Genomic DNA, 26082 nt, shown 5'->3' with positions numbered 1-26082 from the left:
TCAAACGGTTGAATATGCATTTAATTTACTGACCTACTGCAAAGAGGCGTTTTCATTACAACATATTACATCAGTCGCAGTTCTTAGTCCCACATACCTGTGGATAGCTTAGAGGATGCAAGAAAAGAAAATCCTTCTCTTGTTAGGTAAGACAAAGGAAACGAGAAGGAAATCCAGATGGCACTTCCATTCGAAAGGAGAACCGGTAGTTGACGGCGTCCGTATCTCCATGACAGAAGGGTGGACTGACTGATAACATCTCCATTCCCAATCCCCCAACTGTCGTAGTACTCAGTGGTAAGATTGCCAAAAGAAAGGAGAATTTTCCTGTCTTCCTGCGTCCTGATGATCCAGCTGATGCTGACTCCTCGTGGAAGGCTGCCCGGGTAACCTGGCGATGTGACTTCAACGGTTTCGTTGACCCCGAGCGCGAGGGAGATGTTCAATATCGCTGCACACGCATACCAAAAAGGAAACGAAAACCGTATTCAGCTTTGTCAAACCTTGTTTCTGGTCTAAAGGTATTCACTGGACTCCTATTTCCGTTCATTAAGGTCTCAATAAACTAACAAATCCTCATTTACAAGTATTTTTACTGGAAGCCCCGCGGTGGCATTATTCTTTTTGAAAAAAAAGGTCACCCGCGTGCGCTACGAGACTTCACTGAAACGGAAAATGCCAAACAGTTTGTAAGCAGCTTCAGAGTAATTGTAAGTGGTGTTTAGCAAAATAATGAATATCGGCATAGTCTTTGCGGAAATTGCTATCGAATTTAATTTCGCTGTGTCACATAGTAGCCTTCTGCTTGCAAATTTTCTCGATGCTGACTAGCCTCACTTATAAGTGTGCCACCGTATTACATCATACAGTAATATATTAGCATCACAGTTCTTGCAGGCTATTTTGATGCACAGGCCTCACTTATAAATAGTGGTGGGTAGTCGAGTCGGGTGCCAAGCTCCTTCTGAGGTTTTTTTTGCTGATGGCATTTCTAAGCTTCGGTTTAATTATGTTTATCTCCTTACCTATTTCACACCTCAAGCCTCCAAATCTAGAAGGGCACTCGCAGCTGAAGCCAGAGCTACCCACTGGTTGACACGTTCCATTATTCAGACACGAATTGAATACACAACCTATAAATAGCACAAAGGCAACTCCTTTGGTTAATTGGAATATAGACTATATGACCCTTCAAAAGATAAAATTCGTGTCTGTTGAGCATGAGTTTCATTTCATATAATACGTGGAATCGATTGGTAGATGCTTTGCATAACAAAGATACATCTCACAGATACTCAAGTATATTTCAAAGCAATAATTACAAGCGTTATCACATTTCACTTAATACAAATTACTTACAAAGATCGATTTTCACGTTTAAAGTTTATTTTTCATTTTTATGAAAGTGAAAGCTAAAGAGAAAATGTCAATTTATTACTTGGCATCAAGAAGGCAAAAACTCGTGAGGTTGTTTTCCTGAAGTCAATTTTCTTTCTGGCTGCGCTCAATTAAAATAATACTTTTGAATCTATTGAGATTGGTGAAAGAAACGAGCATCTTCTCTACTCCCTGGATGATCCAGCTGAATTTGCCTCTTCATGGAAAGATGTCTGTATGAACTGGCAGCTCGACCTCAGCTCTTCCATTGCTGAACTTGATTCCTTTGAAATCGAATTGTAACGGTTAAATGCGCGCTTTGCTTTTCAGTAAGGTCCAGTGATTACATTAGAAAGTGGTTTAAAGTTCGCTGGCTTATGCTTTCCACGAATACCTCTGGATCTCCAGAAAATAAGGTGAAATAAAAAACATCCACATGCTGAGCGTTACCACATGCTTCCTCGTCCCTGCCATCGGTACAGTCATATCGCATATTGCATCGCAAGTTGTCACTGATGCAATAAACCCCGCAGTTGAATTCCCCTTCAGTACAATTCGTCCCTGAATAAAAACGAATCAACACAGAAAAAGAAATTGTATCTTGCATCTGCATGAAAAGAACAGATGTTTCAACTCTGTATGGGTTAGATTGGACAAATTGGAGAGCCCCAAAGTCAGAGTTTCAAAGCCGAAGCCAGATATCTATCCAAAAACCCTGAAATGAGGTGTCAAGTTAGTTTCAAAAACGTTTTTAAAAAAGTTGCAGAATGCAATGCCAGCTCAAAGAAATCGATACTCCGAGAGGAGACTGCGAAAGGATATGAAAAGATTTCGCAACCATAATGTCGCAACTGCTCTTTCAGAAATGTAAGAAATTAAAACTCTTCATAATGTATTCGACATAAAGACGTTGTTTACCATTTGGCGAGACACTTTGAGCCCACAAGGAAAACCCACGACTGGGAATAATACTATCTGACGTGAATCTCAGCCACAAGACGTTCCCGTTTGACGACACACGAGGTGGTAGACTGCTTCCACTCCAGCGGAAGAGAGTTGTGGAGGAATTGGAAAAATCCTCCCCATCCCCAGCCTGAAGAAAATCGTAGCCACTCTCCGTGTTGAAAGCGATGAACTCAATGAGAATCCTCCAATTGTCTACCGTTTGGATTATCCAAACTACATCCAGATTGTTCGGGTAGTTGTTGGGATAGGATGGAGAGCTCATTAGGGTCGACTCGTTCGCCCCAAGATTGATGACAGTCACATCTGTGGTGAAATATACAGAATGTAAGAGAGCCCTAAATAACTCCCTTCCTGGGGGACGTATGCCTTTTTGTTTCCTTAAAACCTCCCTCAGTTCTAGTACATCGAGTTGTTTGGCTTCACAGCTAATAAGTAAAGTTGATAGCCCCCTAAACATCGACGCGATTAATAAAGTGACTGTGTTTGCATGAATACAAGGTGTAGACAGAGAACGTAAAAAATGGACGCTGGTGATCAAAAAGAAATACGTGTAGAGGTTGTAGTGGGCTCAAGGTGCTATGATCAAACTTAGATTTCCAAAAAAATTTCAAAAAGTGCAGGTGATTCTTCCCAAATTAACTAAGGTGTCATACAAACGTAAGGTTCCCCTACTAATTCACAAAGATTTGGCATTTCAAGGCCAAACAAATCATCCAATACGCACAACGTTCATCCCAAGCTACTCGGAATCAAAGCAGGAATCCCATGTTCCTGTCTTGTGATATGGACTTCGAGAACGAGCCTTACTTGATGACTCCCGAGGATAGTCAGTTGAAACAGGTGGTGATTGCGTTGTCACTGCTCCAGGGCTGTACGTTACAGCTCCAGTGCGTGAAACTGCTGGACTTGCAGCTGTCGGAGCCGTCGATGTGGCAGTGGGTTGACTGGTTGGAATAGCAGTGATTGGATTGGTCGGTGTACCACTTGGTAGGGGTGGTCTGGTCGGTGCACTACTGGGTGGACTGGTAGGTGTACCACTGGCTGGACTGGTCAGGGCAGCAGTCGGTGGACTTGTTGGAGCTGCAGTCGGTGGACTGGTCGGTGCAGCAGTCGGTGGACTGGTCGGTGCAGCAGTCGATAGACTGGTCGGACCAGCAGTCGATGGAGTGGTCGGCGCAACAGTCGGTGGACTAGTCGAAGCAGCAGTCGGTGGACTAGTCGCAGCAGCAGTCGGTGGACTAGTCGGAGCAGCAGTCGGTGGACTAGTCGGAGCAGCAGTCATTGGACTAGTCGGAGCAACAATCGATGGACTGGTCGGCGCAGCAGTCAGTGGACTAGTCGGAGCAGCAGTCATTGGACTAGTCTGGGAAGCAGTCGGTGGACTAGTCTGGGAAGCAGTCGGTGGACTAGTCTGGGAAGCAGTCGGTGGACTAGTCTGGGAAGCAGTCAGTGGACTAGTCGGAGCAGCAGTCATTGGACTAGTCGGAGCAACAATCGATGGACTGGTCGGCACAGCAGTCGGTGGACTAGTCGGAGCAGCAGTCGGTGGACTAGTCTGGGAAGCAGTCGGTGGACTAGTCGGAGCAGCAGTCATTGGACTAGTCGGAGCAACAATCGATGGACTGGTCGGCGCAGCAGTCGGTGGACTAGTCGGAGCAGCAGTCGGTGGACTAGTCGGAGCAGCAGTCGGTGGACTAGTCGGAGCAGCAGTCGGTGGACTAGTCGGAGTAGCAGTCGGTGGACTAGTCGGAGCAGCAGTCGGTGGACTAGTCGGAGCAGCAGTCGGTGGACTGGTCGGAGCAGCAGTCGGTGGACTAGTCGGAGCAGCAGTCGGTGGACTAGTCGGAGCAGCAGTCGGTGGACTAGTCGGAGTAGCAGTCGGTGGACTAGTCGGAGCAGCAGTCGGTGGACTAGTCGGAGCAGCAGTCGGTGGACTAGTCGGAGCAACAGTCGGTGGACTAGTCGGAGCAGCAGTCGATGGACTAGTCGGAGCAGCAGTCGGTGGACTAGTCGGAGCAACAGTCGATGGACTGGTCGGCGCAGCAGTTGGATGACTGGTCAGAGCAGCAGTCGCCGGTGGACTGGTCTGAGCAGCAGTCGGTGGACTCGTCGGGGCAGCAGTAGACTGATCAGTTGTTGCATCTACAGGTTGCCTTGGTTGGGTGGTTTCAGACACATCCGGTTGCGGCTGAATGTTTGCTTTGAAATCAATAGCAAACGTGATAAGAATTAAAAACTCTCTACAAGTAACAACTTCCGAAGGAATATAAATACTCTTACACAAACTTACACTCGTAATACCTGCGTAAAGTCAGTGTAGGCAGACCAGTTGTAAATTCCATAGGAGTTGAAAACTCTTATACTCAATTTTCGAAATCATACCTTCGTTAATGACGATTGACATGACCTGGAGGCCACCGCAACACCCTGGCTGACTAGTTGAGTTCTCAATCAGACTCTTGATGTCCTCGACAAACTCTTGCAAGACCAAATTCAAGTCTGAAGGGTTTTGATTATCATGAACGATGGCTTCTCTAAAACGACTGAATAAATTTGCTATTGTGCTTCCGTTGCTGCAGCGAGAAAAGGACAAATTTCTGTATTAAGTATTTGGCGAAAGAGACTAGTTAGGACGTGATCGAGATTATCACTGACCCAGGTTTTCAAGAGTTCTGAAATAAAACGTTAATAGGCCTATATCTTTTGGCCAAGATCTTTGTATATCAATTAGGCCTACTCTTAGTTGTGCATGCTGAAAAAACTCTGAAAAAATCTATGATGTGATGCTGGCGTCACCAATAATACAATTTTCTGATTACCGTGGAGGGCAACATTCGATTAAAGGAAACCTAAAAAAACTAAAATGGTGTCATAATATAGTCATTTGCGATGCATCATTAAGTTTTCCACATTCATTATTTTCTCCAAGTGTGTCCAATGCAGGTCAAGGTGTACATGCTTTAAGACAGGAAAATCTTATGACGACATTTGAGTTGACGGTGCAGACTACTCTATAGAGGTGAAACCGTTGGGCATAAACGACGGCAGCAACTAAATATTCCAATAGCTTGACAAGACAGTCCTTTATCATGATTTGGCAGATCTTCTTAACGAGCCCGTCAAGCTGCATTGCAAAGGTAAGGCCCAAAATGGCGTCCACATTGAGCTGAAGTTACCCGTTAAGATGGCCATTTGGCTGGTGAACACAATAGTTAACACATTGCGTGCGAAGACCAACTGGAGGTTCACCCAATTTTACATGTGAATGAAATTTGACGGCTTTGAATCGGCTACTTCAAAGTCAGTGTACAACAACGTCACAAAAACCTGCCGTTCGTGAGTGGTGCTTGCATATCGATAGATTTCTTGTTTTTTCAGAATCATGCAGCATTTTGCGCTGTAGGCTACTCTGTCAGAATGGGGACAATGAGGTTCACATAAGCGGGATGGCTTTTTCTTTGTTGCTGGAAAACCTACAGTACTCTTTCAAGCTTGAGAAATTGGCACCGACAGTTACCGAGGAGGAAATAAAGTTCAAACGACCCGAACCACACTTCTGGGCAAATGGAAATTTTAAATCCGTAACATGTAAACACATAATACAGAAGGCGTGCAAACAGTTTGGAATATATTGGGGAAAATAAAAAAAAATCGGGACACGAACACTGCATGAATTTGCCAGGTGTATTGTAACAGCTTAACGTGACTATTCTTCATAATACACTTTCACCCACTTTTACATATTTCTGGATCGTCATTATGCTGTGCTGTAACAATTGTTGAAGATATTGTTGGTATTCACGTAGTGGAAAAACAACACGAATCAGCACCTGGATAGACTTATCAACTCATCCACCTAGTTGACATTATAGTTTACACTATATATAGCCAGGCCCATAAATGCAAATTTTCCGATTGTCATATTAAACAACATTGCTCATCACAAGGCCAGGTACTAGACGTGCGAAGAATACACAAGAGGAAGAAATGACGTCATCACAACGCCATCATGCTTTTTGCTATTGTTTTTAAGTATCTGTTATTTTGTCATGACACCATATTGCTGCAACTCCAAGGCCAGATTGAAAAGTAGTACGTTTCATTGATTGGCGATAGGGTGTTTAACACGGGTTGATGATCTTATAGTCGCATGACCCTGCATGGGGGTTTTACTTATGCCCTGTACATTATATCTTAAGAACTAACAACACTCGTGCATCTCGATTTTACACAAATCATAGGTTTTAGCATCAAAACTCTGTGACGTCATCAATTGATATTGCCAAATTATTTTCTGATTGACTCTGAAACAAACACGAAGCTCTAGTTACTAACAATTCTCTATGCAACCACAAATGATGGCAGAAAATAACTATTTGTTGAATGAATGATACTTGGTAGAAACCTTACAAACAATCCAAACATACCTTGTCCTCTGTCTGCAGTAATAAAATAATCTAACAATTATTATCGCCAATACAATTTAATTATAAAGAGGTGAGAACAATGCATATTCTACTGTATTATCCATTCCGTTTTTACATTGTACATAATTACCATGACGGATAGGCTACCTGTTGAAGAACATTGACAAACATACGGCTGGTATTGCAAGAGGTGTATCACACACTAACATTCTGCAGCAGCTGCGCGCCGTTTATTACCGACACGAATAACAAACTTTTCCTTCAACTCACCGGAAGCCGTGAACCTCTGAGCCATCGTACACTCTGCTTGTATCGCTGGTCATGTGTATATTGTCAATCTGGAGGAAGATGATATCATAAATAAAAGAAGGAAATTCAGCTCTGTGACGAGCGTGAACCTTTGCAACTCTAATCATGCATTTGATGACCAAGAACAGGGTCAAGCGACAAGTAACGACGACCAACGTTACTTGTCAGTAAAATTTAGTATCTTTCGGCTTCCAGTTCTAGTTGTGTCCAATGTGTGAACTGGGGAATACCTTTTGCAACAAGACTTACCGTCATCAATACCATCGATTCAAGCTCCTTGTACTCTGCCGAATTGGGGTCGTTGTACTCTTCTTTGAATTTCTTGTCAATGGCCATCGAAAAATCCACTTCAACAGGGCCTACCAAAAATAGGATGGGAATGTTAGCAGCTAGCTAAGTAAAAGAAAAAATATTTCCTTAGCAGAAAGGCTTAAGAACTATTGCCCTTCAAAGAGGTCACTGCTGACAAATCGAGTGGATCTAAATTCCTGCAGCTAAACTTAACGTTGAAAGTTGAATCTCTAAAACATTTTAAAATTCTTTTGATTGCTGAAGAGTGCCTATTTAATTAAATCATCACGGGACAATTTACAACAGCATGAAAATGTCAGAATTTAAACCAATATAATCAGTCCATCTAGTAGATTATTAAAAAGGTTTGACAGTTATTGTTAATCATTCCCAAAACCAAAGCAACATCAGCAAATTCAAATTCTAAAACTTGTTCAATGCATATTTGGTATTTTAATACTAATATAACTGCACTTCAAGACAATAATAATATGCAAATGTTCATTTCCAATATTTCCCGTTTTAACGTGCAAATTTTCATGTGGAATTTGCATGCGGTATTAGCTAGACGAAAACTCTTGCTAAGCAATGATGCTTACCAGACACGGGTGTTTCTCTAGTCGCACCAGGAACAGAAGTAGATCCAACTGCATTGAAAATCATTGAAAAGCTTTTCCTACCAAAGGTTTTGACAAAAAGACCTACAGGCTGTTACTCCTTCCAAGTAACAGCCTATATATTGCCTCAGGTTCGAATCCCCCCTTGCAAAACGTGGAGTGTAAAGATTTTTCACGAAAAAACAAAAAGCGCAATGGAATCTTTTTTCCACACGCTTAACACGCCTTGGCAAATTCTGCATTTGTGACAGACAACGTCTATCTTCGTTCTCACTCTTGACTTGAGTGGGTCCTATTTTCATCTGTACATACAAAGAGGCTTAGCTTGTCAATGGAGGTTGAGGCCTTGAGCAGCCTTCAAGCGGTTGTGTGTCACGGCCGGGCGTGATAGAAAAATTAGATATTGCTCAGCGACATTGTCTTGGACTAAAAAAATAGACGATAGGGTAGGAAATGCCGAATGAATCAGCAACGAATTACCACCAAGAGACAGCAATCGTCCAACTCTCTAAAGATTGAAGCTGTATTTTAACTTAGTCAAACGTATTTTAGCCCAAAACGGTACCACTCTTGAGGAAAATGCTGTCCTCAATTAGACAATAGTTTAATCTTTGCATTTTTGACACAAAACACGTATTTTGTGTTAATCTTAACATTTGATGACTATTTCTTTGCAGTCACTATATCCCTTTAATGAAATAAAAATAGTAAGCTTACCCGTGGAAGGTTTAAAGGTGGAAGTTCCATTTTGCTGACCTAAAAAAAAAATTCAAAAGTAGAAAACAATGAACGCATAGAAACGGACTGTCGCATCAAAAAATGGTCAAATGCCATATATTACCTCGTCACTCTGTCATATCAGAAATCGAGCCTCATTTTCTACACAACCCATCAATAATTACATTTTGTAGACTACTGACTGGTCAGTCTATAGCTGTAAAAGTTAGACACTTACCCAGTACCTGTCTATATTTTATGCTCCAAATGCAAAATCGATTGACATCAAAATATGGAAGCTGAGGCCTTGATTTTTACAGAAGATTTTGTACAATTGTATCAACTATGGTTGTCAGTTAATTTGAACTGTTTCTTCTTTACATGCGTTTTCTGTAATCGAGTCAAGCTCCAGTGTTTTAGTGTCGCCAACTCTCCAACCAAGTTACGAGCTACTCTAACGAGCTGTGATAAAAGTATTTCTTTGTAATGTTTATCTCAATTTCTCGTGAACGGCCTTGTAACTCGACTGGTGACTAGACTTGTGAAAGGACTTGACTTGTACTTAACGACAAAACAGTCAAGCTCTAAGTCTGAGTTATAAGCTTAATACCTGTGAAGTATAGAGCGAGAAAGATCCCCATTCCGACCGCCAGAAGAAGGGCGCAGACAATCAAGAACAGTATCGTGCCGTAAATGAGTTGTCTCCTCCTGACTGAATCGCGTTGCATCTTTTCCCGACGACGTGCTTCGGCTCCTCCAAAGTCCGGCAGGACGCCCCGCGGGGCAGGCACCCCCTCCCGGTCGTACTGGTAGAAGGGATCCATGTTTGCCTCATGTCGTAAAGCTTCATTGCGGATACCCTGGTGGCATTTACATGAAATAAATTTTCCATAACACAAAATGTTCGTCCAGGGCCAAGGAATCCGAAAGACGATAGGCCATCAAACGGCCAAGGAAAAAATGAAAAACCTATATAGCGAAATGTGACGTTCTACAATTCACGAAAAGTATCTTTAAGACACTACCTTTATCAACGGTTTGAGAATGCCTTTAGAGGAAGTATGGAACCAAGATATATTGATTCCGTCCACTCGTTTTTGCTACATAGTCGCAAAAGGCGATCTGACTATTTGTTCCACAGAGAAAAGATAATAATTATACAGAAACATTGTCATGTAAAATAGGATTCATCCTGCATGATTCAAAAGACAATAAAGCGCATGTATGACATACAACCAAATTCAAGTATTTGACTTTAATGAAATTACGAAATAATTTGCTTGACGTGTAGCAAAGAAGTAGCTTAGCCTATGCAGTTTGAAAATAGGAGAAACTTTCCTGCAATAATCCCTAAAACGACTTTTCTTTAAAATCCATGTGTCCGCTATCCCATCGTAAAAGCGGCGACAATCTGTAATAGAAGCAGCGAAAACAATATTCGGGGTATGTTTTGTCTTCGAAAATCGTATTAATATCGAAGGTGGTTTCAGCGGTTTATGTAATAAATCATGGTGATTTGAGCGCGTGAGGTATTCTCTGAATTTCTCGAGAAGGCATTCCGAATTCGCCAAGACTATAGATTTCAGTACAGTTCGTCCCTTACAGATAGCGCACTCTACCGTTAGCGCAAACTCAGTCTTGGCCCCAAGACTATGATCATCATTGCCGGTTACAGCTGTACACGAAGCTCATATATGTGACCATCGTGATCAAACCTCAGTTCAGTTAGGGAATATGGCCTTGTTCACTCTTCGACCCGCCTGATTCTACTGCACGGATACTTCTTGCAAATGTTATACGTCATGAACACCTAAAATCTCTGCCCAGATAGACTACACTGAGTTAACATGCTTTTTATTATACAAAAAAATTAATGCAAATATTGGCCAAATATCCAGCCATCCGGTGAAAATTTGCCAAAAAGAGGGGCTTTGACTCCATATTCCACCTTTTCTGAAGTAGCATTATTTTTGGAAAACGTATTTAAGGCATTTCGACTATAAGAGTTGCGCTAAAATCAAGGTAAGCTTGCTTAACTTTTCTATCCATCTTAAAAAGGAAGTGATCGCAAATTAATTCACCATTTTCGACCACAAAAAAACTGCACAGGCTTCATTTGATATAATTTTTTTTATATTAAAAGTTTTTACTCACGCAAAGGCGAGAACATTTGACTTTCTCTCCCAGCGACTCCAGAAACTAAGTAAACGCTTTTTGTCGGGGAAAGCTTCAGGGAGCCTGGGCCCTATTTAATGAGCCGCCATAACACGCATGTGCACACAAACTATTTGGGTCAGGTGAACATAATAAATTTGATGTGACACCAGAACAGTAGGTTTTATTATCAGTCATCTTGTGCTTAATCAACCGTTTACAAGACATACAAGACCAGCCATGTGATGGGCTCTTGACTGACAGAAATTTTAAAAATTGTAATGTTATTTTCTCTATCAATGTTTGTTTGAGATTGTATTGCTACACGTTTTTGGCAAAAATAATCTCACAGCATTTAAAATCATTGCCAATCATTGTCGGTTGACAAGAAATAATATGAAAATATTAAAAGCAGCGGTGAGTTTGGTGTCCCCCATCCAACTGGCCACCACTGCTAATAAATGAGTGTTTTACATCAAAATGCCGATTTCAGGAACATGGAAGTATCGTATTCTGTGATGGGTTCCGTGCTAAGAAGTGAGGCGACAGTCATTAACACGTTGAAGTGAGTATTGTTCCCTAAACTAATTTCAAAGTGAACTTCAAGTCTACAAGTTTTTACATTAAATTAAATGAAGTTCCAAAATTAATCTTTTCTAACAGCCGGGGAAAACGACCCAAACAAAGGAGAAAAAGTACCCCCTGTTATTTGAATCATGGACACCCTCAATACTGAACCACGACATTACCCACACTGATCAGTATGCAACTGGACTCCCCCACCCCTTTTTTGCCGATATCTCACACAATAATGCTGAAGCTGTTATGTGCCTGTTATGATTATTACTAGCTGGCTTCGAGGAGTTCGGCATTTTGCCAAAAAAAAAAAAAAAAAGAAACGCTTCTTATAAGCGATGGCTTGTCAAACTGGGTGTTGTGTCTTTTGATTCGTATAGTTGTGTTAAAGTGTTTCTCACCATTTTCAAACTGTTCAGGATAACGAAACCTTTCTTGAGGCATAATATTTTATTGGATATATTTTATTTTATATGGGGCCCATTGAGATCTCAGAAACAGAATAGATTTTATTATTTCGGCATGGAATGCTTTACAAGTACGATGGCTGTACACGTGTTCTGCTGTGGCGAGGGAAGACAGGGAAAACAATTAAAGGTAAAGTAGGTTATATAGATCTACACGTACTGTCCTGAACTAAAACTCACTACTTTTTCTAGTTTATTGTAATTTTCAGCAGTTCTTCTCGCCACTGCATCTCCTCATTTTAACCTTTGACAGTGCGTTTTCCACAATGACAGGCAAAAACATAAGGTGTAGATAGATCCTTGGCTCTTACGTGGGTCCAGATGTACACAGTATTGAAATAACTGACGTACTAAGTGCAAAGTGTGATGTAATCGTTCGCGTTTAAGGGGGGGGGAATGTTTGGTACAATTTTACATTTGACCTAAAAAGAGAAAGGTCATTAATTTGCATAAGTATAATAATAATATGATATTGATATGAATAGGAATGACGTGTAGGGTGAAAAATTATAGTACAGAATGACCTTTGGTAAGGGATAGGCATAGGATAAGGTCAGAAAGTTTGATACAGGTTAAGCCTGGTGTATGGGATAAAATAGGAGTATTAAGGCATAGCAAGAAAATACTGCAAATTACTGAATGAGAAGATTTTGAACGTAGGGGGCGCTTGTCGCACAACACCCTTCCGTCCATCCCCCTCTGCGGTCACGGTAAACTTTTTCAGCAAAAAGCACTGGTTACTTGATGACAATGCGTACTATAGATTACCGCATTGTAATGTCACTGTGATCCAGAAAATGCAGTATCCGGTTCGTGGGTGTGACTTCACTTCAGTTTAAACAACGCACACTACACACAGAGTTACATGGGACCATGGAACCGGTAGTTAATAGTAATACGCAACTTCAGTATTTGCCCAACGTATTTACCTCTGTACATTGTACCTCTGGTAAAACACCGTTTGCCGTGTTAAGAGTTTAAAATTGATAAGTTTGGGATCGGGTCAACTTCTCTCACACCCAAAGCGAGCTTAGTTTTTACGAATGGCTGAGCATCCTGCAAACCCGTTGGAGTGTGGGAGCCGGAGCTACTTTGGGGGCTTTGCGCAAAACGATTGCAGGCCACTGAGGTCATGATGACAATGAAACCGACAGTGCATTCCAGCAAACATGTTCCCATAATCACAAACCTGAACCTGACACACATCCCACACAGCGCTCTGGTTCTTTGTCGTCTGTTGCTGTTTTCTTTTCTGGTTAGGTGTGAAGCAAATGCCAGCCTCTGCAACACTGATTTCTGTTCGTCAGCACGTCTGTCGGGAGCTCCTTTGCTATGTATGTTCATGGCGTTATCAAAGTTTGCGCGCGCGAGATTTGCGCTTGGCAATACCATTGCAACAGGCTCTGTCTGATGACGCGCACTCCGATCGCAAAATAAGGCGTCGCCTTTGTTGATGGATTTTCAGGAAACTGAGGAACTATAAGGAAATGTTTTCTTATAAATATGGAAAGAACAAATCTACTAAGTCAACAGTGGGACAGACTGAGTGAATAGCCAGCAATTGATAAGAAAGGGGGACTGTACTTGCAATTCAAAGAAGGTGAAGTGCGTTTTATTTAATTACGCTCCAAAACTAAGTAAGAATGGGAATTAGATTAAAAGTAATATACATTTATTCATTCCTGAATTAGGAAATCGGCCGATTCTTAGTTAAGTACGAAAACCCAGTGAATATAAGAAACGGACAGGATGCTTGCTCTGTCAGCCGAAGGGTGCCGGATAGCCGGTATGGCCTCCAGTCGTACGTCACTGCTTGGGTCCTGTCGGTCTGCTAATAGGGCATGGCTGGCTGACTTAATTAGGAGGTACCAAGGCTTGATAAGCAAGGCTTGATTATCAAGTAAGATAAGCTTGATAAAGTGTTGTAGCCGCGCTCAACAGTGGATGATGTTAGTTGAACCCTTGCTGCCTTATTCAAGTGGACAAGTGAAGCGCCCAGGGTGTAGAGATGAACAGCCAACACAATGCCCACGTAGCTGACTGGTACACGGAAAAGGAGGACACGTAGAACGGCGTGCGTCATGCATAATTATGCTCAGGACGCATAAAATATGTACTGTACATGTACACTTTCTGAGAATAACATGCAGATGACGCACGTCGTTATACTTGTCCTCGATTTCCGTCTAAGCTTGACTGCAGCAGCTTGGCTTTCAGAGATGTCAGCGATCCACCGGCCCAGGGTGGTATGGCTGACAAGAGGTCTTGGCAAGGGAGGATCTATCCAATTTATGATGAACAAGTACACACCATTTGTTCACTCAACTTGGATTTGACGTCAGGGTACCCTACCGGTTAGTATTTATAGCAGCGGAAGTGATGAAAATCCACACTAATATGAAAAATGGCATATTTTACAGAAAATCATCATTTTGTTGTTGAACGATCCATGCAATGAATTTTAATAGCATTACTTTTTGTGTACGTCTGTGCTCTATGTCAATGTACGAAGAGTGTAATTTTTGTTTTGTTTATTTTTTGGTTTGTCTTTTTTAAGTGCACGTTTTAAACATTCAAAATTGACAACGCGTTTCTGGACAAGTGATGAGGGTGCCTTGTCTTGATGTAAATCCAGTAAGACATGGTTCAGTTTGCATGTTTTTATATTCAAATTAGGAACTCTAAATTTGCTATTTAAAAGAGAAATGCTATTTATGAGAAACGTTTGCTCCCCTCCTTATTGCCAAATGCATTTTCACAACAGTGACTTACCGAAGGAAATAAAATCTCCGAAAGCAGGTTTTAAAGAAATGTAAAAAGCGGTGCAACATTGAGGTTCAGTGTTTTGGATGACATCATAGCTCTGCTCCTGAATATGCAAATGGTATTAGAGTAAAACCTTAAATGCTCCAAAATATGGGTTAAAATAGCAAAGCAAAAATAACATTGAAACCCCAAGTGCAATTTCAAGGGTTTTATAAAATTTAGTGAATTATTTCTATTTTTGATCCTTTTAAGAATTGATACAAAGCAATATGGGTTTGAATTGCTGTGCACCATCAGGACGGTACAATTTCGAATGGTTCGAAATAACTCTAATTATTACATATTTATTCGGCGGATTCAAAATAAATGCGTGAACTCAACGCATTAATGGTGATCTTTAATTTGGCGATGGATTTTTTCAAGAAACTTATTTTCTATGAAACATTGTTTGATGTAAACAGTGCAAAAGTCTGTGGTTTCTTTTACTAAGTTTTGCTATTTATGAGGTCAGTCTTTGAAAAAAATCGCGCCACAAATGTCGTCTGCTCGCACAAGAACAGTCGTTGAAAATGGAGTGCGCATGTGTGCTTGTAATAAACATTGCCTCTGACGCGTATGGACATTCGTGATGTCCAGCCATGTTATTTTTACACTATAATGTTCAAGTTTTTGTTGGGTGGGCTTAGCCTAATAGGAATAACATTGCTTTTTAAATCAATACAGAGACAAGCGCGGGACTATTTACCTGAAGTGTATGTTGCATTCATGAAATATTATTTTCATAACATGATACCCCAAGTTGAGGGTTGTTTGTCGTGTATCCATTTGTGCACATGTTTAAACCATACAAATTTACTCTATGTTCGCATTTTAGTGTTTATTTCTAAAGTTGAGCAACTATTAATTGCCACCTGGGCCCAACCTACGGCTTCACGTAAAAGTGTGGACTTGCAGTGCTTCTTATTCTGCCCTTATTAATCCTTAAAGCAACTGGCGGCCATCTTAATGTGCCGAATACAAAGGAAAAACAAAGGCTCTCCCGCCCCTATTAACCAAAATTGTTTGTGGCAACAATAGTTGCAATGGCGCCGCCAACCAACGATTACCAACGGGCCTGTTTGAGTAAGATTTGAAACTTTGTATGGGGGAGGCTTCACTGCGAGAGGTTTGCGAGTGACAATTATGGAATCGATGTCCCCCACAAGTGTGCTGGTTCTTGGAAGAACCGGCGCGTGGGAACTCAGAATTTTGACCAGGATGTTCTGGTGGTCCTAAACTCGCCTGAGGCAACCAGCTCATACTGGTTGAAATATCGAGTTCTCCACTCATCGGTTCCTCTCAGAACCACCACACCCCGAACAGAGATCTATTCCACATGGAGCACTCGCAAACATCTCTTAATGGGCCTGCTTATTTCATACAGATCTGGATCTTGGTCAGTGTCACAATGCGAGAAGTTTATAAATCATGTTTATATTACATTAAAATCACAAGTTGGGAAATGTGTGAAAACCGTGGTTATATAAATATTGGTAGAAAGAAAAATGATTGGGCTAAGAGTTACTTTCAGATTTGAGTTTGTCCCCACACACCCACGGCAGAGTGTAGATGGCTATTCAAAACCAAATTTGTCAGAGAATACATAGTGGCAAGGAATGTTATGCAAATTAATCATGCTTGAGTAACTTTAGTCCAAGGCACTCTCCTGTGTGTGTGCTGTTAGGCACTACCAATGCAGCCTTAGTGGTGTATGGAAGGGTAGTCCACCTGTGTGGTGAGGTACATGTCCTGCATGTACTGTACATAGGGCGTGGCCCTGAAGAAAAGCCAGTTTGGAAATCAAACTGCAAGTTAATCTTACTTGGTTTCTATTTATGTTTATGCTTATTTTGTATAAGATAATTGTATGCTCAATTAAAAGATGTGTTTAAATGGCCAAAAAATTATTGAAGGTTATTTGGATTCTTTTTCAAAGGGTTTTCCCTGAGGGGAACTTAAAACCTTGCTGGTTCTGAGTGAACCATTTGTTCGGAGTGAACCACCTTCATTCTGAGGGAATCATATAATCTGAGTGAACAACCATCATTCCGAAGGGATCATTATATTTGTTCTGAGTGAACAAACATTTTTATGAATGAACGAGCTCCAGTATCGCTCCACAGTTCTTAGTGAACTAGCCACCCCACCCAGCTCGAGGTGAAACCGTACAGAGAGGTTTAAGGCCGACCATCAGGCCAGCAGGGAGAACCATCCTTCGACCTTCCTGGAAGATCAGCCCAGGCGCTGATGTTCATCCGTGCACCCACCTGGAGACAGCTTTACTCCAAGGAGCTGGCAGACATATTGTAGAGAACTGCATGGTACACGGGCGTGGGCATTCTTCCACCCATGCAAACTGTTGACTGTTATGAAGGTGGCCTGGTGGGGCTTGAATAATTAACTAATTAGTTGTAAAGATTTATTTATTTGTTTTATTTATTTTCACGAAACGGCCGTAGGAGGGATATCATTAGGTATTTACACATTTTACTAATTCGATTAGAAACTGGTTTTGGGTACAAGTGTTTTTTTGGTTGGTAGCATAAATGTTCCTTGTCTAATGAAAAAACAAACGGTTGATCGATTTTGAAGTATGATTGTTTGACCTCCAAAAACTTGTGTACCTACTACCATACTGGTTAGTTATTTTTTTGGTCCACTGAGGGGAAAATCGGACCCCTGGTGTGACAGTCAGTCATCTGTCGGTGGTTCACTGACACCATTACAGCAACGTTTTACCGCCGCACAGATAAATCTCTTTTACAAGTGCGTATATGATTGCTTTATGTGGGTATGTGATGGTTTTAGCTTGAGGTACGTACGTGCGTACAACTGTGTAAGTTTCACGTATGCACGTGACAGTTTTCACGTATGTATGTGAAACTATTAAAAACATATCCAGTGGATTGACCAAACCGGCGTTAGGATCATTGGTCTAGATTCAGGGCCTGTTTGTTTCACACGGATCTCGATCTTGATCGGTGATCCCAAAGCTAGTTCGCTCTATCCATTATAGGCGGGGCTGCGGTGTCAGTAAACCAACGATCGCAATCACTGATCGCATTCCAGATCCGTTTGAAAAGCAGGCCCTTAGTGAGACAGCCACCAGTTGCTTTAGTAGATACAACAGCATGGAGTACAGAATTTTTTCATGTGTACGGCTCAGCTCAACCTTTCGGTTGTGTTTGTGGGGGTAGGGTGGGGTACGATTGGGGTAGAAATTAGGTACTAAGGGTGTGACTTGGGACGGGACGGATCGGAATTGTAGGATGGGATTGTAGATATGGCGAGGTAGGGATTTATTTAAGGTAATGAGGATTTGGCAAGGTAGGGAACGTGGATGGGGTATAGATTTGATGGGGCACATGGGCCGGGAATTACATGGCGTGGGGCATGGCGGGTAATTTTTAGGCGCGTCATTGGTTGGGATTTGGTGACATGAGGTGACAATTAAGCAGAGTTCAATAAAGATTTGCAAGGTGGGTGGGAGTACGTTGTTGTGCAGGGGTTGTAATTGGGTGGTGATGGTGGTTGACTAAGGATTGTGCTCTTGCTAATATTTCTAAATTTGTATGTTCTACGTTCATGATTTTGATCAAATTGTTAGACGATAAATTTAACATAGCCATATTTTTTTAGGATCATAAGCTGATCACAAAAATATTTTAAAAAACCACACGTTTCACGTGTTATATTAAATGAGCACGAACTCATTTCCATATATAAAAGTATCAGAAAGCTTTTACAGCTTCACTGTTCGATTTTTTTAACTTTCACAGAATAAATTCAGCTTCTTCTCTTATTGCCTGAATTGAAATGGGAACAGAAATTGAAACGCGTGCTGAGCGCAGACGATTTTATTTTCGCAGCTTTGATTTTACAAAGGCTTTCCGCAAAAAGAGCCTTTTTGCAACAAGTGACGAGACCGTTATCTTAAATGAACAAGTAAAAAATATGTCAAAAACATGGGCTGTTGCAAAGTCCTTTTTAGCCGATTTCAGAAACAACAACATCTCTTAATGAATCACATTAAATCGAGGCTGGACAGAGTTTGTCAGCAGCGGGTAGATTTCAAACCTGCCCTGTAAGGAAGTGGAGTGCATAAAGGATTTTGAACCACGTGGACGAAACCCGTGTCTTCAGAAGCAACTCAGGAAAGCGAATTTCGTAAAACGCTTGGACCATATGCTAATTCCCACATTACAGGGGGAACAAAAGCGAAATAGGTGACATACCAAGCAGACAAAGGCCACGGAGGTTTTATTTGGCAGCTTGTCAATAGTTAGGAATGCCAACGGAAGTGGCATTTGCTCCATTGTTTTCACATAATACCCTTTTCTTCGGCTGTGTAAAACTCAAGGGCAAGTAAAGAGCAAAATTAAATCGATATTTGGCAGTCAGTGAGTGTGCAAACTGGGCACGAGTCACATGCACAACGCATGGGATAAAGCCAGTTGCGTATTTAGGTCTTAAATTCAGGAGGGGAGCAATAAACAGTTTCCTTTTAAGTGCGACTGCGCTTTTTTCCATCGTAAAGCAAGCCTCGTACCAAACGATAAGTGGTTGTACTGTTACTTAAATAATCCCGCTTTTAATTCCCTAAAATGGTAACATAATTATGAGGAAGGCTTGCCCTACACGTCCCCAACGCCAGCTAACTCTTCAAAAGGGCTGCTGGAAAAAAGAAAGGTGGAACTTTTCAAGTAAAAAGGGACACCAAAATTCTTTTATCAACCCAAATAATCCCAAACTTTGATAAATATGATTTGATACACATCCTGGTGCGGCAGTGGTTGAAAGTTGAATCATAGTTATGAAGGAGTCATGGTATTAAGATCAGACAAGGAATACCTTTAGGTAGAGAGCACAACATATTTGACACATCGACACGTCGGGAATATAAAGGAAAAATTCATATGAACCAAACGTACCTAATAAATATGACCGTATTTAGTCTGAACGTGTGGTTTCTGTGCAAAGACTAATTGAATACTAAAGACTTTTTACTTTTGGTTTTGTGATTGAAATGTTAAGTTTTCACTCAAGTGAGTAATTTCTGTGGATTTCAGCTAATGTAGCTTTTAGCATAAACTATCATAAAACACACACAAAAGGAAATCGCTTTTTCCTCATTAACTTCAATGTATACCCAGCAAGAAATGAGATCGAGGGGTACCCCCCTAACATGTCCAACCCCTATACACATTCCGGACTATTGTTACTTAACACATCCCCCCAAGACGTCTGAAAGGAATTCCCCAGATTCCTGCGAGACAATGGGTCTCTCTGCCTCATACCTTGCTGCGTATGCTTCAATGGGTCGGATGAAATTGAGCTATTTTTAATCTTAAAAAAAAAGAAATGAAAACTAAAACATAATAGAACAATTAAAAAACAGTTTATTTTGATGTTTTAAATTATTGCCGGAGATCTGGGTGACAGTGAGTTGCTATAAGATACGCGATTGAGCCATGTTTTTCGTTATAGTCATGCAGGCCTAGTTCCAATGTTTTCTTGAGCATCTTAACCGAGTGGAAGAGAAAATGATAATGTTTAAAAAGCATTTTTTCTACATATTTTGTCATTTCAAGTAGAATGGAAAGTGTTAACGAAGATGATGGGATACTCTTTTCACGAGGATTTGCATGCATATATTAACTCACTCATTTTGGCTATCATTAAGCTTTGCATAGCATCAGTATTCTGTGACACTCTGACAATTTGTGCAGGATCGGCTCAAGTTTATTGTGAAGTAAATGAGCCCCATAGGCCTATCTGTAATCTTTGAGATATTTGCAGATTCCTAAATCGATATCACTAGTTACTACCGAAATCACGATGATTGCAGGTTTTAGTTTCCCGCTCTGTTTGAAACTCAACGTCTCAATATACATTCAATTCATTACAGAGTAGCAATCTTAACTTCTTACGACGATCCAGTTACTAAGCCGGGTATCAGTTCTATAGAGAGACACTACAACCGTCCGCAAACAAATCAGAAATTTCTTTTCATAATGTCCTGTTCCTTCTCGTTAAAAGAAAACAAAAACACAAACCAGCAATGAAAAGAATGGGGCCAAATGATGACGTCAGGGCTAAGAAAAAATGCAGTTGGAGCATCAACTGATCCAATAATGTGTACTTGCCAATATTAGAATATATTTCAAATAAACAAACCGCACGCAAACTACTAACAAAGGACCAATGTCAGAACTTTTTTGTCTGACCTCCTTCTTACTGTTATAAATTTACCTTTGTTAACTTCTGTATTATTTTACTCGTGTATACTAATGAAATAAACCTCAAACCTGAGACATATAGCTGGGCTACACATAATACTGGGGTGGCACTGACCTGTTCAGGAAAAAAAATACGGACTAGCTCCAGCCATACAATTACAATTCAGTATTACTTAACTTGTGCATAGTATGGAAATAAAACTGACACCTGTAACCTGAAACATATAGCTGGGCTACACGTATAAACTAGGGTGAAACTGACCTGTTCAGAAAGAAAAACATTAGGCTGCGGACTAACTCCAGCCACAAAATTACAATGCAGTCCGCCCTTGGACCTTTTGTTCCACACAAAGCAAGCCGCGCCCGGTGCAAAGAGGGGAATACCCCAAACCCATCTATTAACATATCAATGACACCACCGAAATTGCTGGAGTAAAAGAATACGTACGAAAGTAACGAGGCCTAGAAGGATGAAAGCAAAACAACTTTCTCAAAGTTCTTTCTTGCCGAGGCGATTTAGTGTCTTATCGCCACGGCGAGATATTAACTCTCTGCGGTGAGTTATTATTCTGTTTATTACGTGAGAATGACGGAGCCCCATGACGCAACAAAATATGCCCTTTATCACCCTAATGGACACAAACCGATAAGGTCTTTCCATGTAGGCCCATACAGCCAATCAATAACCAACGTCAGTCCAGTGGATCAATATATTAAATAATCAAAGCGGGGCTGTTACGTTTTCCCCGACTTCTGGAGAATCTTTAACACTCTCTCTATTAAAAGTCATTCTTAAATTGGCAAGATGGTTCCTTGTTATGTGGTTTATCAAATGAATATTAATTGAATTTCATTCGAAATGCATGCGAGTCGATTTCAGCACAAGTATAAAACATAGTGCAGATTAACTGGGGATGCTGGGCATTGCAGGCATTATCGAGAATTGTGAATCCCTTCATTTCACTTAAAAATGAAGACCTTCCAGATATTTTCGACGATTATGATGCAACTAGTGTCAATCACAATTCTTTTCGTTTTGACTACTCGATGGAATTACACGTTGCATTGAAGTGTTTTAACTTTGGTTATAGATTTGTCTGATGACTTTAGTTAGAAATCCATTAGAGAACCAGTCGTCCGCTGATTATAAAAGCCTTTTCATCACCTGATAAAGCACTTTAAAGGATGAGTTTTACAGGTGGCATCTTGGGCCGCGCCGTTCGTTCCTTGCGTCACATAATGACCGCCAAACACCCATAATGCAACCTCCTGCACACGAAAATGCCCGTTTGTTTGGCTACAGACTCGCACTTTATCCTTGAAACCTAACTTACCCCATGTTGTCGCTGAAGTGCATCAGATCTCACTAAATTAACGTTACTCCTGTCGGTAGAGACACTACCCATGTTGCTTCTCAAAGTGAGGCTAACAGCCTCGTGCTGTCTTTTCCCTCAAAAGAGCAGCATTGGCTGTATTAATCTCTCTGTGGAAGGAGTCTCCGGTTTCACAAATCGGAGCAGAGACGCTTAGCAATGATTCTGCGAGCCGTTAAATGTTCATGCGTCACTATCACTCCAATAGAGAAGAATCGGCAATGCGTGACGCACCGACACAGTCTAACCGGGTCAGTTTCAACTACAGAGGCTGAAATTATACGGGTGGGGTAATGCGACAGGCCAACAATACAATTTCTGACAAAAGCTCTTTTTTGCATGCAAGTCTTCGTATAATTGCGACATCACTCTGCTTCAATGAAAGTGATGCAATTGAACTTCTAAACAGCTTGTTTTATCAATACTCAGCTTTGTCCTTTCGACATTTGTTTCCCTAATTAAAAGGGCATTTTGCTGCTTCTGGAGTGTCTAGATTAATGCTACATTGATTTGTACACACACACAAATCTTGCATTTTCAAAAGATTTGCCGGCATAAATTCTGTATAGTTAGCAAGCAGTCTTTTTCTCAGAACTGTTTTCAGAGGGTTTATTACAGGAATGTTACCGTCGAAATAGGGGGCACCCTTAGTTCCATGCCAGTAGATGCAATCACATGATCACATCTTGTTTGCTCTATGCACGCATATTATTTTTCCAGGACTTGTGAAATACGCCCTCTGTTGGCCGTAATAATCACCAGCCAGTTTTAGAAACAGTAAGGCACGACGGCACAAGACGACGGATGACGACAAGACGTGACGGCACGACATCAGGACGCGATAGCACGCTGGTAAGACGTGACAACCTAACCAACACAGTATAAAAACCATACAATGAAAGGCGACTCGACGGCGTGACGGCACGACGTGACGACGGCAAGACGCGCCGGCACAACACGATGGCATTAAGAGATAATATGGCACGACAGCACTACACGACGCCACGACGGCACGACGCAACGCATTAACCACAGTATAAAAGTAATGAGAAAGGAGGCAACACTACGTTCGGATAGAGCAGTTGTAGCGACGCTTCGTGGCGGCGGCATGCGATTTTATTGCCTATAGAACACCCTAAACCTTGACTCGAGTCAGGATCTTTTTGCGACGTCTGCGTTTATGCTTTGGATATGGAGGCTGCGCGTGGTCACGTGCTTCCCGTCCTCTTGTGTCCACTTATTACTGTGAGTTCAGAAATCCCGACTTGACGAATCTATCAGCCGTTTGTACACAGAGAATCAGCTCATTTACCAAAACAAGTAGCAGCCAATCAAATTGCTGGACTTGTTCTTACATCGTTCATATCTGTATTATAATGAACGAGTCTGCAAGTCTGACTAATTTGATTGGTGGAATTCCGTATATACCATGCAAGATCACGTCGTTCATATGCAATTATGAATAGCTTCATATGACCGAAGGGTTCTGATTGGCTTATCCGTCAAGTCGGATTTACTGACTGGTGATACACGTTGTACACTCTTTGACGTTGACGCCAGATATCGCGGAAAAGCTATCAAATGAGGGCGCCTTGTAAGAAGTTATGCGAGCGGCCGAGCGGGACGACCGTGTACTGTACGTTATGCGAAGGGATGGCTGACTGGGAAAGAGCAACGTAAGTCCGACTTGATTCAAGTCCAGCAAATGGCCCTCACATGGGCTCTCAGTGGGATGTAAGTACAATGCCCGTACTTCCTAACAAAATATTGTGAAGGGCGTCAGCCTCTGCCGTATGTAACAGCGGAAACTGCAATACTGGTTCTAACCAAGTTCCAACAAAGGGCTCAACAGTGCATTACTTTTGGTTCCAACAACAATACTTTTAGCAAACAGCACCCCTATTGACACTATTCCATCACGCTGAAGCAGGTTACATCCGATGAAATTTGCATCAGTTATGATCAATTCTCCTGACATGTACATGTACATAAAAAGAGAATTGCTTTCTCATGTAAGTGTAAGAGCGCCTGTTAGTATTTGCAATGTGAGGCATGAAAAGGTTTTTGGTGGAGAGTGAAGCGGAAAGTGCTGTAAAAGCTGAGCTGCGTGGTTTGTGTCCAGCTTTCACACTCCCTGAAACGCGCTGTTCATAAAAAAAATTTAAAAAGAAAAGAAATGAAAGACATCCAGGGGATTTATTTAATCTAACCATTTCCTAGATTATAAAGTACACGCATATTAGAAAAACTGATCATTTAACGGTACTTTTTCGAATGCAAGTTATATACGAGAGATATGATGCCCCGAAGTTAGTTGGTACAATACTACCTGCTCGATCGCCCGTGGAGGGTTGGATAAGAATTTTTTTTCAGAGTAAATTTTCTCCCATAACAAAGCGGTTGCATTTGTTTCTCTCTTTGGTCACCTATCCCGGGGTAAGAAAAGTTGGAAAGTTGTTACATTTGGCAATCAAGGGAAGCATTATGTTTCGACATTTGCTAGACAGACGTACGTTTATGATTAGACATTTGGCTAAAAGAAATTGTTATTCGAAACGGCATAAAAAAGTTATGTACAGGTACTTTATTCGAAGGTCCTACTTACCACCCGGACTGGCCGTTCACGCCTTTATGATTCATGTGCGGCAGAAATGATAGCAAGTGCTGCATATAGTCTGTGCAGATGCCCGAGCAAACAGGTCGACGTGCGGTAGCTGTTGTAGCTCGAATGAAATCAGCCTTCTGCTACTGCGTCACTTTACAATTTAACTCAACGACGCGCAAGAATACGCGGTACACAGCGGACACCCAAGAATGCCCGGTATTCAAGTCAACGCCAATGAATGCCTGGTATTCAATTTAAACAAAAGAACGACATTCTTAAATTTTGGAGAAACGCGCAGTGACAAAAAAATCAGAGGGCGCTATAAATATTTGCGCGCAAGCAATACCAAGGAGCGCCGCCGCGCACAGTACAAGCACTACTGTGTACACGTACAGAAAGGTGGAGCGTGACTAAGAACAGAAGAAAAATTTGCAGGAACCGGTGTCGGATAAGAGTAAAGAATACGAAAACCTGACCTGGTTACAGAAGCATTCGTTCTATTTTCAATGTGCTCACCAGCCCTTTGTTTCATGGAGATTCTATAAAAGAATTCCCATTTTTGCTGCTCTATCCTGCTGTGAATCCTGCACACGAACATGCTTATAATGCACACGCTACGCCGTGATCTCCTCAAATTAGTACTTCCATGTACTAAAATCCATGCATAACAATGATTTATTTTGTAAAACTGCAAGCTTTAACACTGAGTTTTTCTTGAAATGCGTGTGTAAAGGCATCACCTTCAGACTGTAAACATTTAAAAGAAATCCTTCCCTTCAACATAAATCAAGAACACTAACTGGATATATTTTCATTAGTATTCTGATCACGGTGTTACGAAGCCCTTTCATATTTCTTTGACCGTTTTGACCGTCCATTGAGTTTGGTACGAGTAAAGTAAAAAAAAAATCTTCATATTTGATCAAAACTTAAAGCACGTGGAGATGCAGCACGCACAACCGACCGACGCCAAAGAAACCTGGCACGGCACGGTCAAAAATCTGTTGAAACCAACGTGAAATCTGTTGGCCCAATGCGCGTTTGGAAAGGGTCGCCCATATTGATTATCCGAATTAATTCAGTTATTAATTTGCAGGCAAATTCAAGTTAAGGAAGATGTGTAATGGTTTAAAGAAAATTTGGTAGTGGTCCTACCTGA

General features: G+C 41.4%; 1 protein-coding gene across 1 annotated transcript in view; it reads right to left on the bottom strand.

Moving 5' to 3' along the window:
• LOC110975312 (uncharacterized) overlaps nt 1-22527 on the bottom strand; it is a 94837-nt gene extending 72310 nt beyond the window's left edge. Inside the window, exons 1-12 of the mRNA XM_087130063.1 lie at nt 22280-22527; nt 9315-9564; nt 8705-8743; nt 7970-8017; nt 7329-7438; nt 7041-7108; nt 4726-4916; nt 3151-4542; nt 2296-2646; nt 1828-1938; nt 1026-1133; nt 98-451 (exon numbers count right to left, since the gene is read on the bottom strand). Coding sequence (XP_086986189.1) covers nt 98-451; nt 1026-1133; nt 1828-1938; nt 2296-2646; nt 3151-4542; nt 4726-4916; nt 7041-7108; nt 7329-7438; nt 7970-8017; nt 8705-8743; nt 9315-9564; nt 22280-22351 — 3094 coding nt within the window. The 5' untranslated portion in view covers nt 22352-22527. The remainder of the gene's footprint in view (nt 1-97; nt 452-1025; nt 1134-1827; nt 1939-2295; nt 2647-3150; nt 4543-4725; nt 4917-7040; nt 7109-7328; nt 7439-7969; nt 8018-8704; nt 8744-9314; nt 9565-22279) is intronic.
• Nucleotides 22528-26082: the final 3555 nt, after the last annotated feature.

The sequence above is a fragment of the Acanthaster planci genome, linkage group LG02 (genome assembly GCF_054643075.1).
Source record: "Acanthaster planci isolate LZ-2023a linkage group LG02, COTS_SCS, whole genome shotgun sequence".
Lineage (NCBI taxonomy): Eukaryota > Metazoa > Echinodermata > Asteroidea > Valvatida > Acanthasteridae > Acanthaster > Acanthaster planci.
This window is presented reverse-complemented; position numbering and strand designations above follow the sequence as displayed.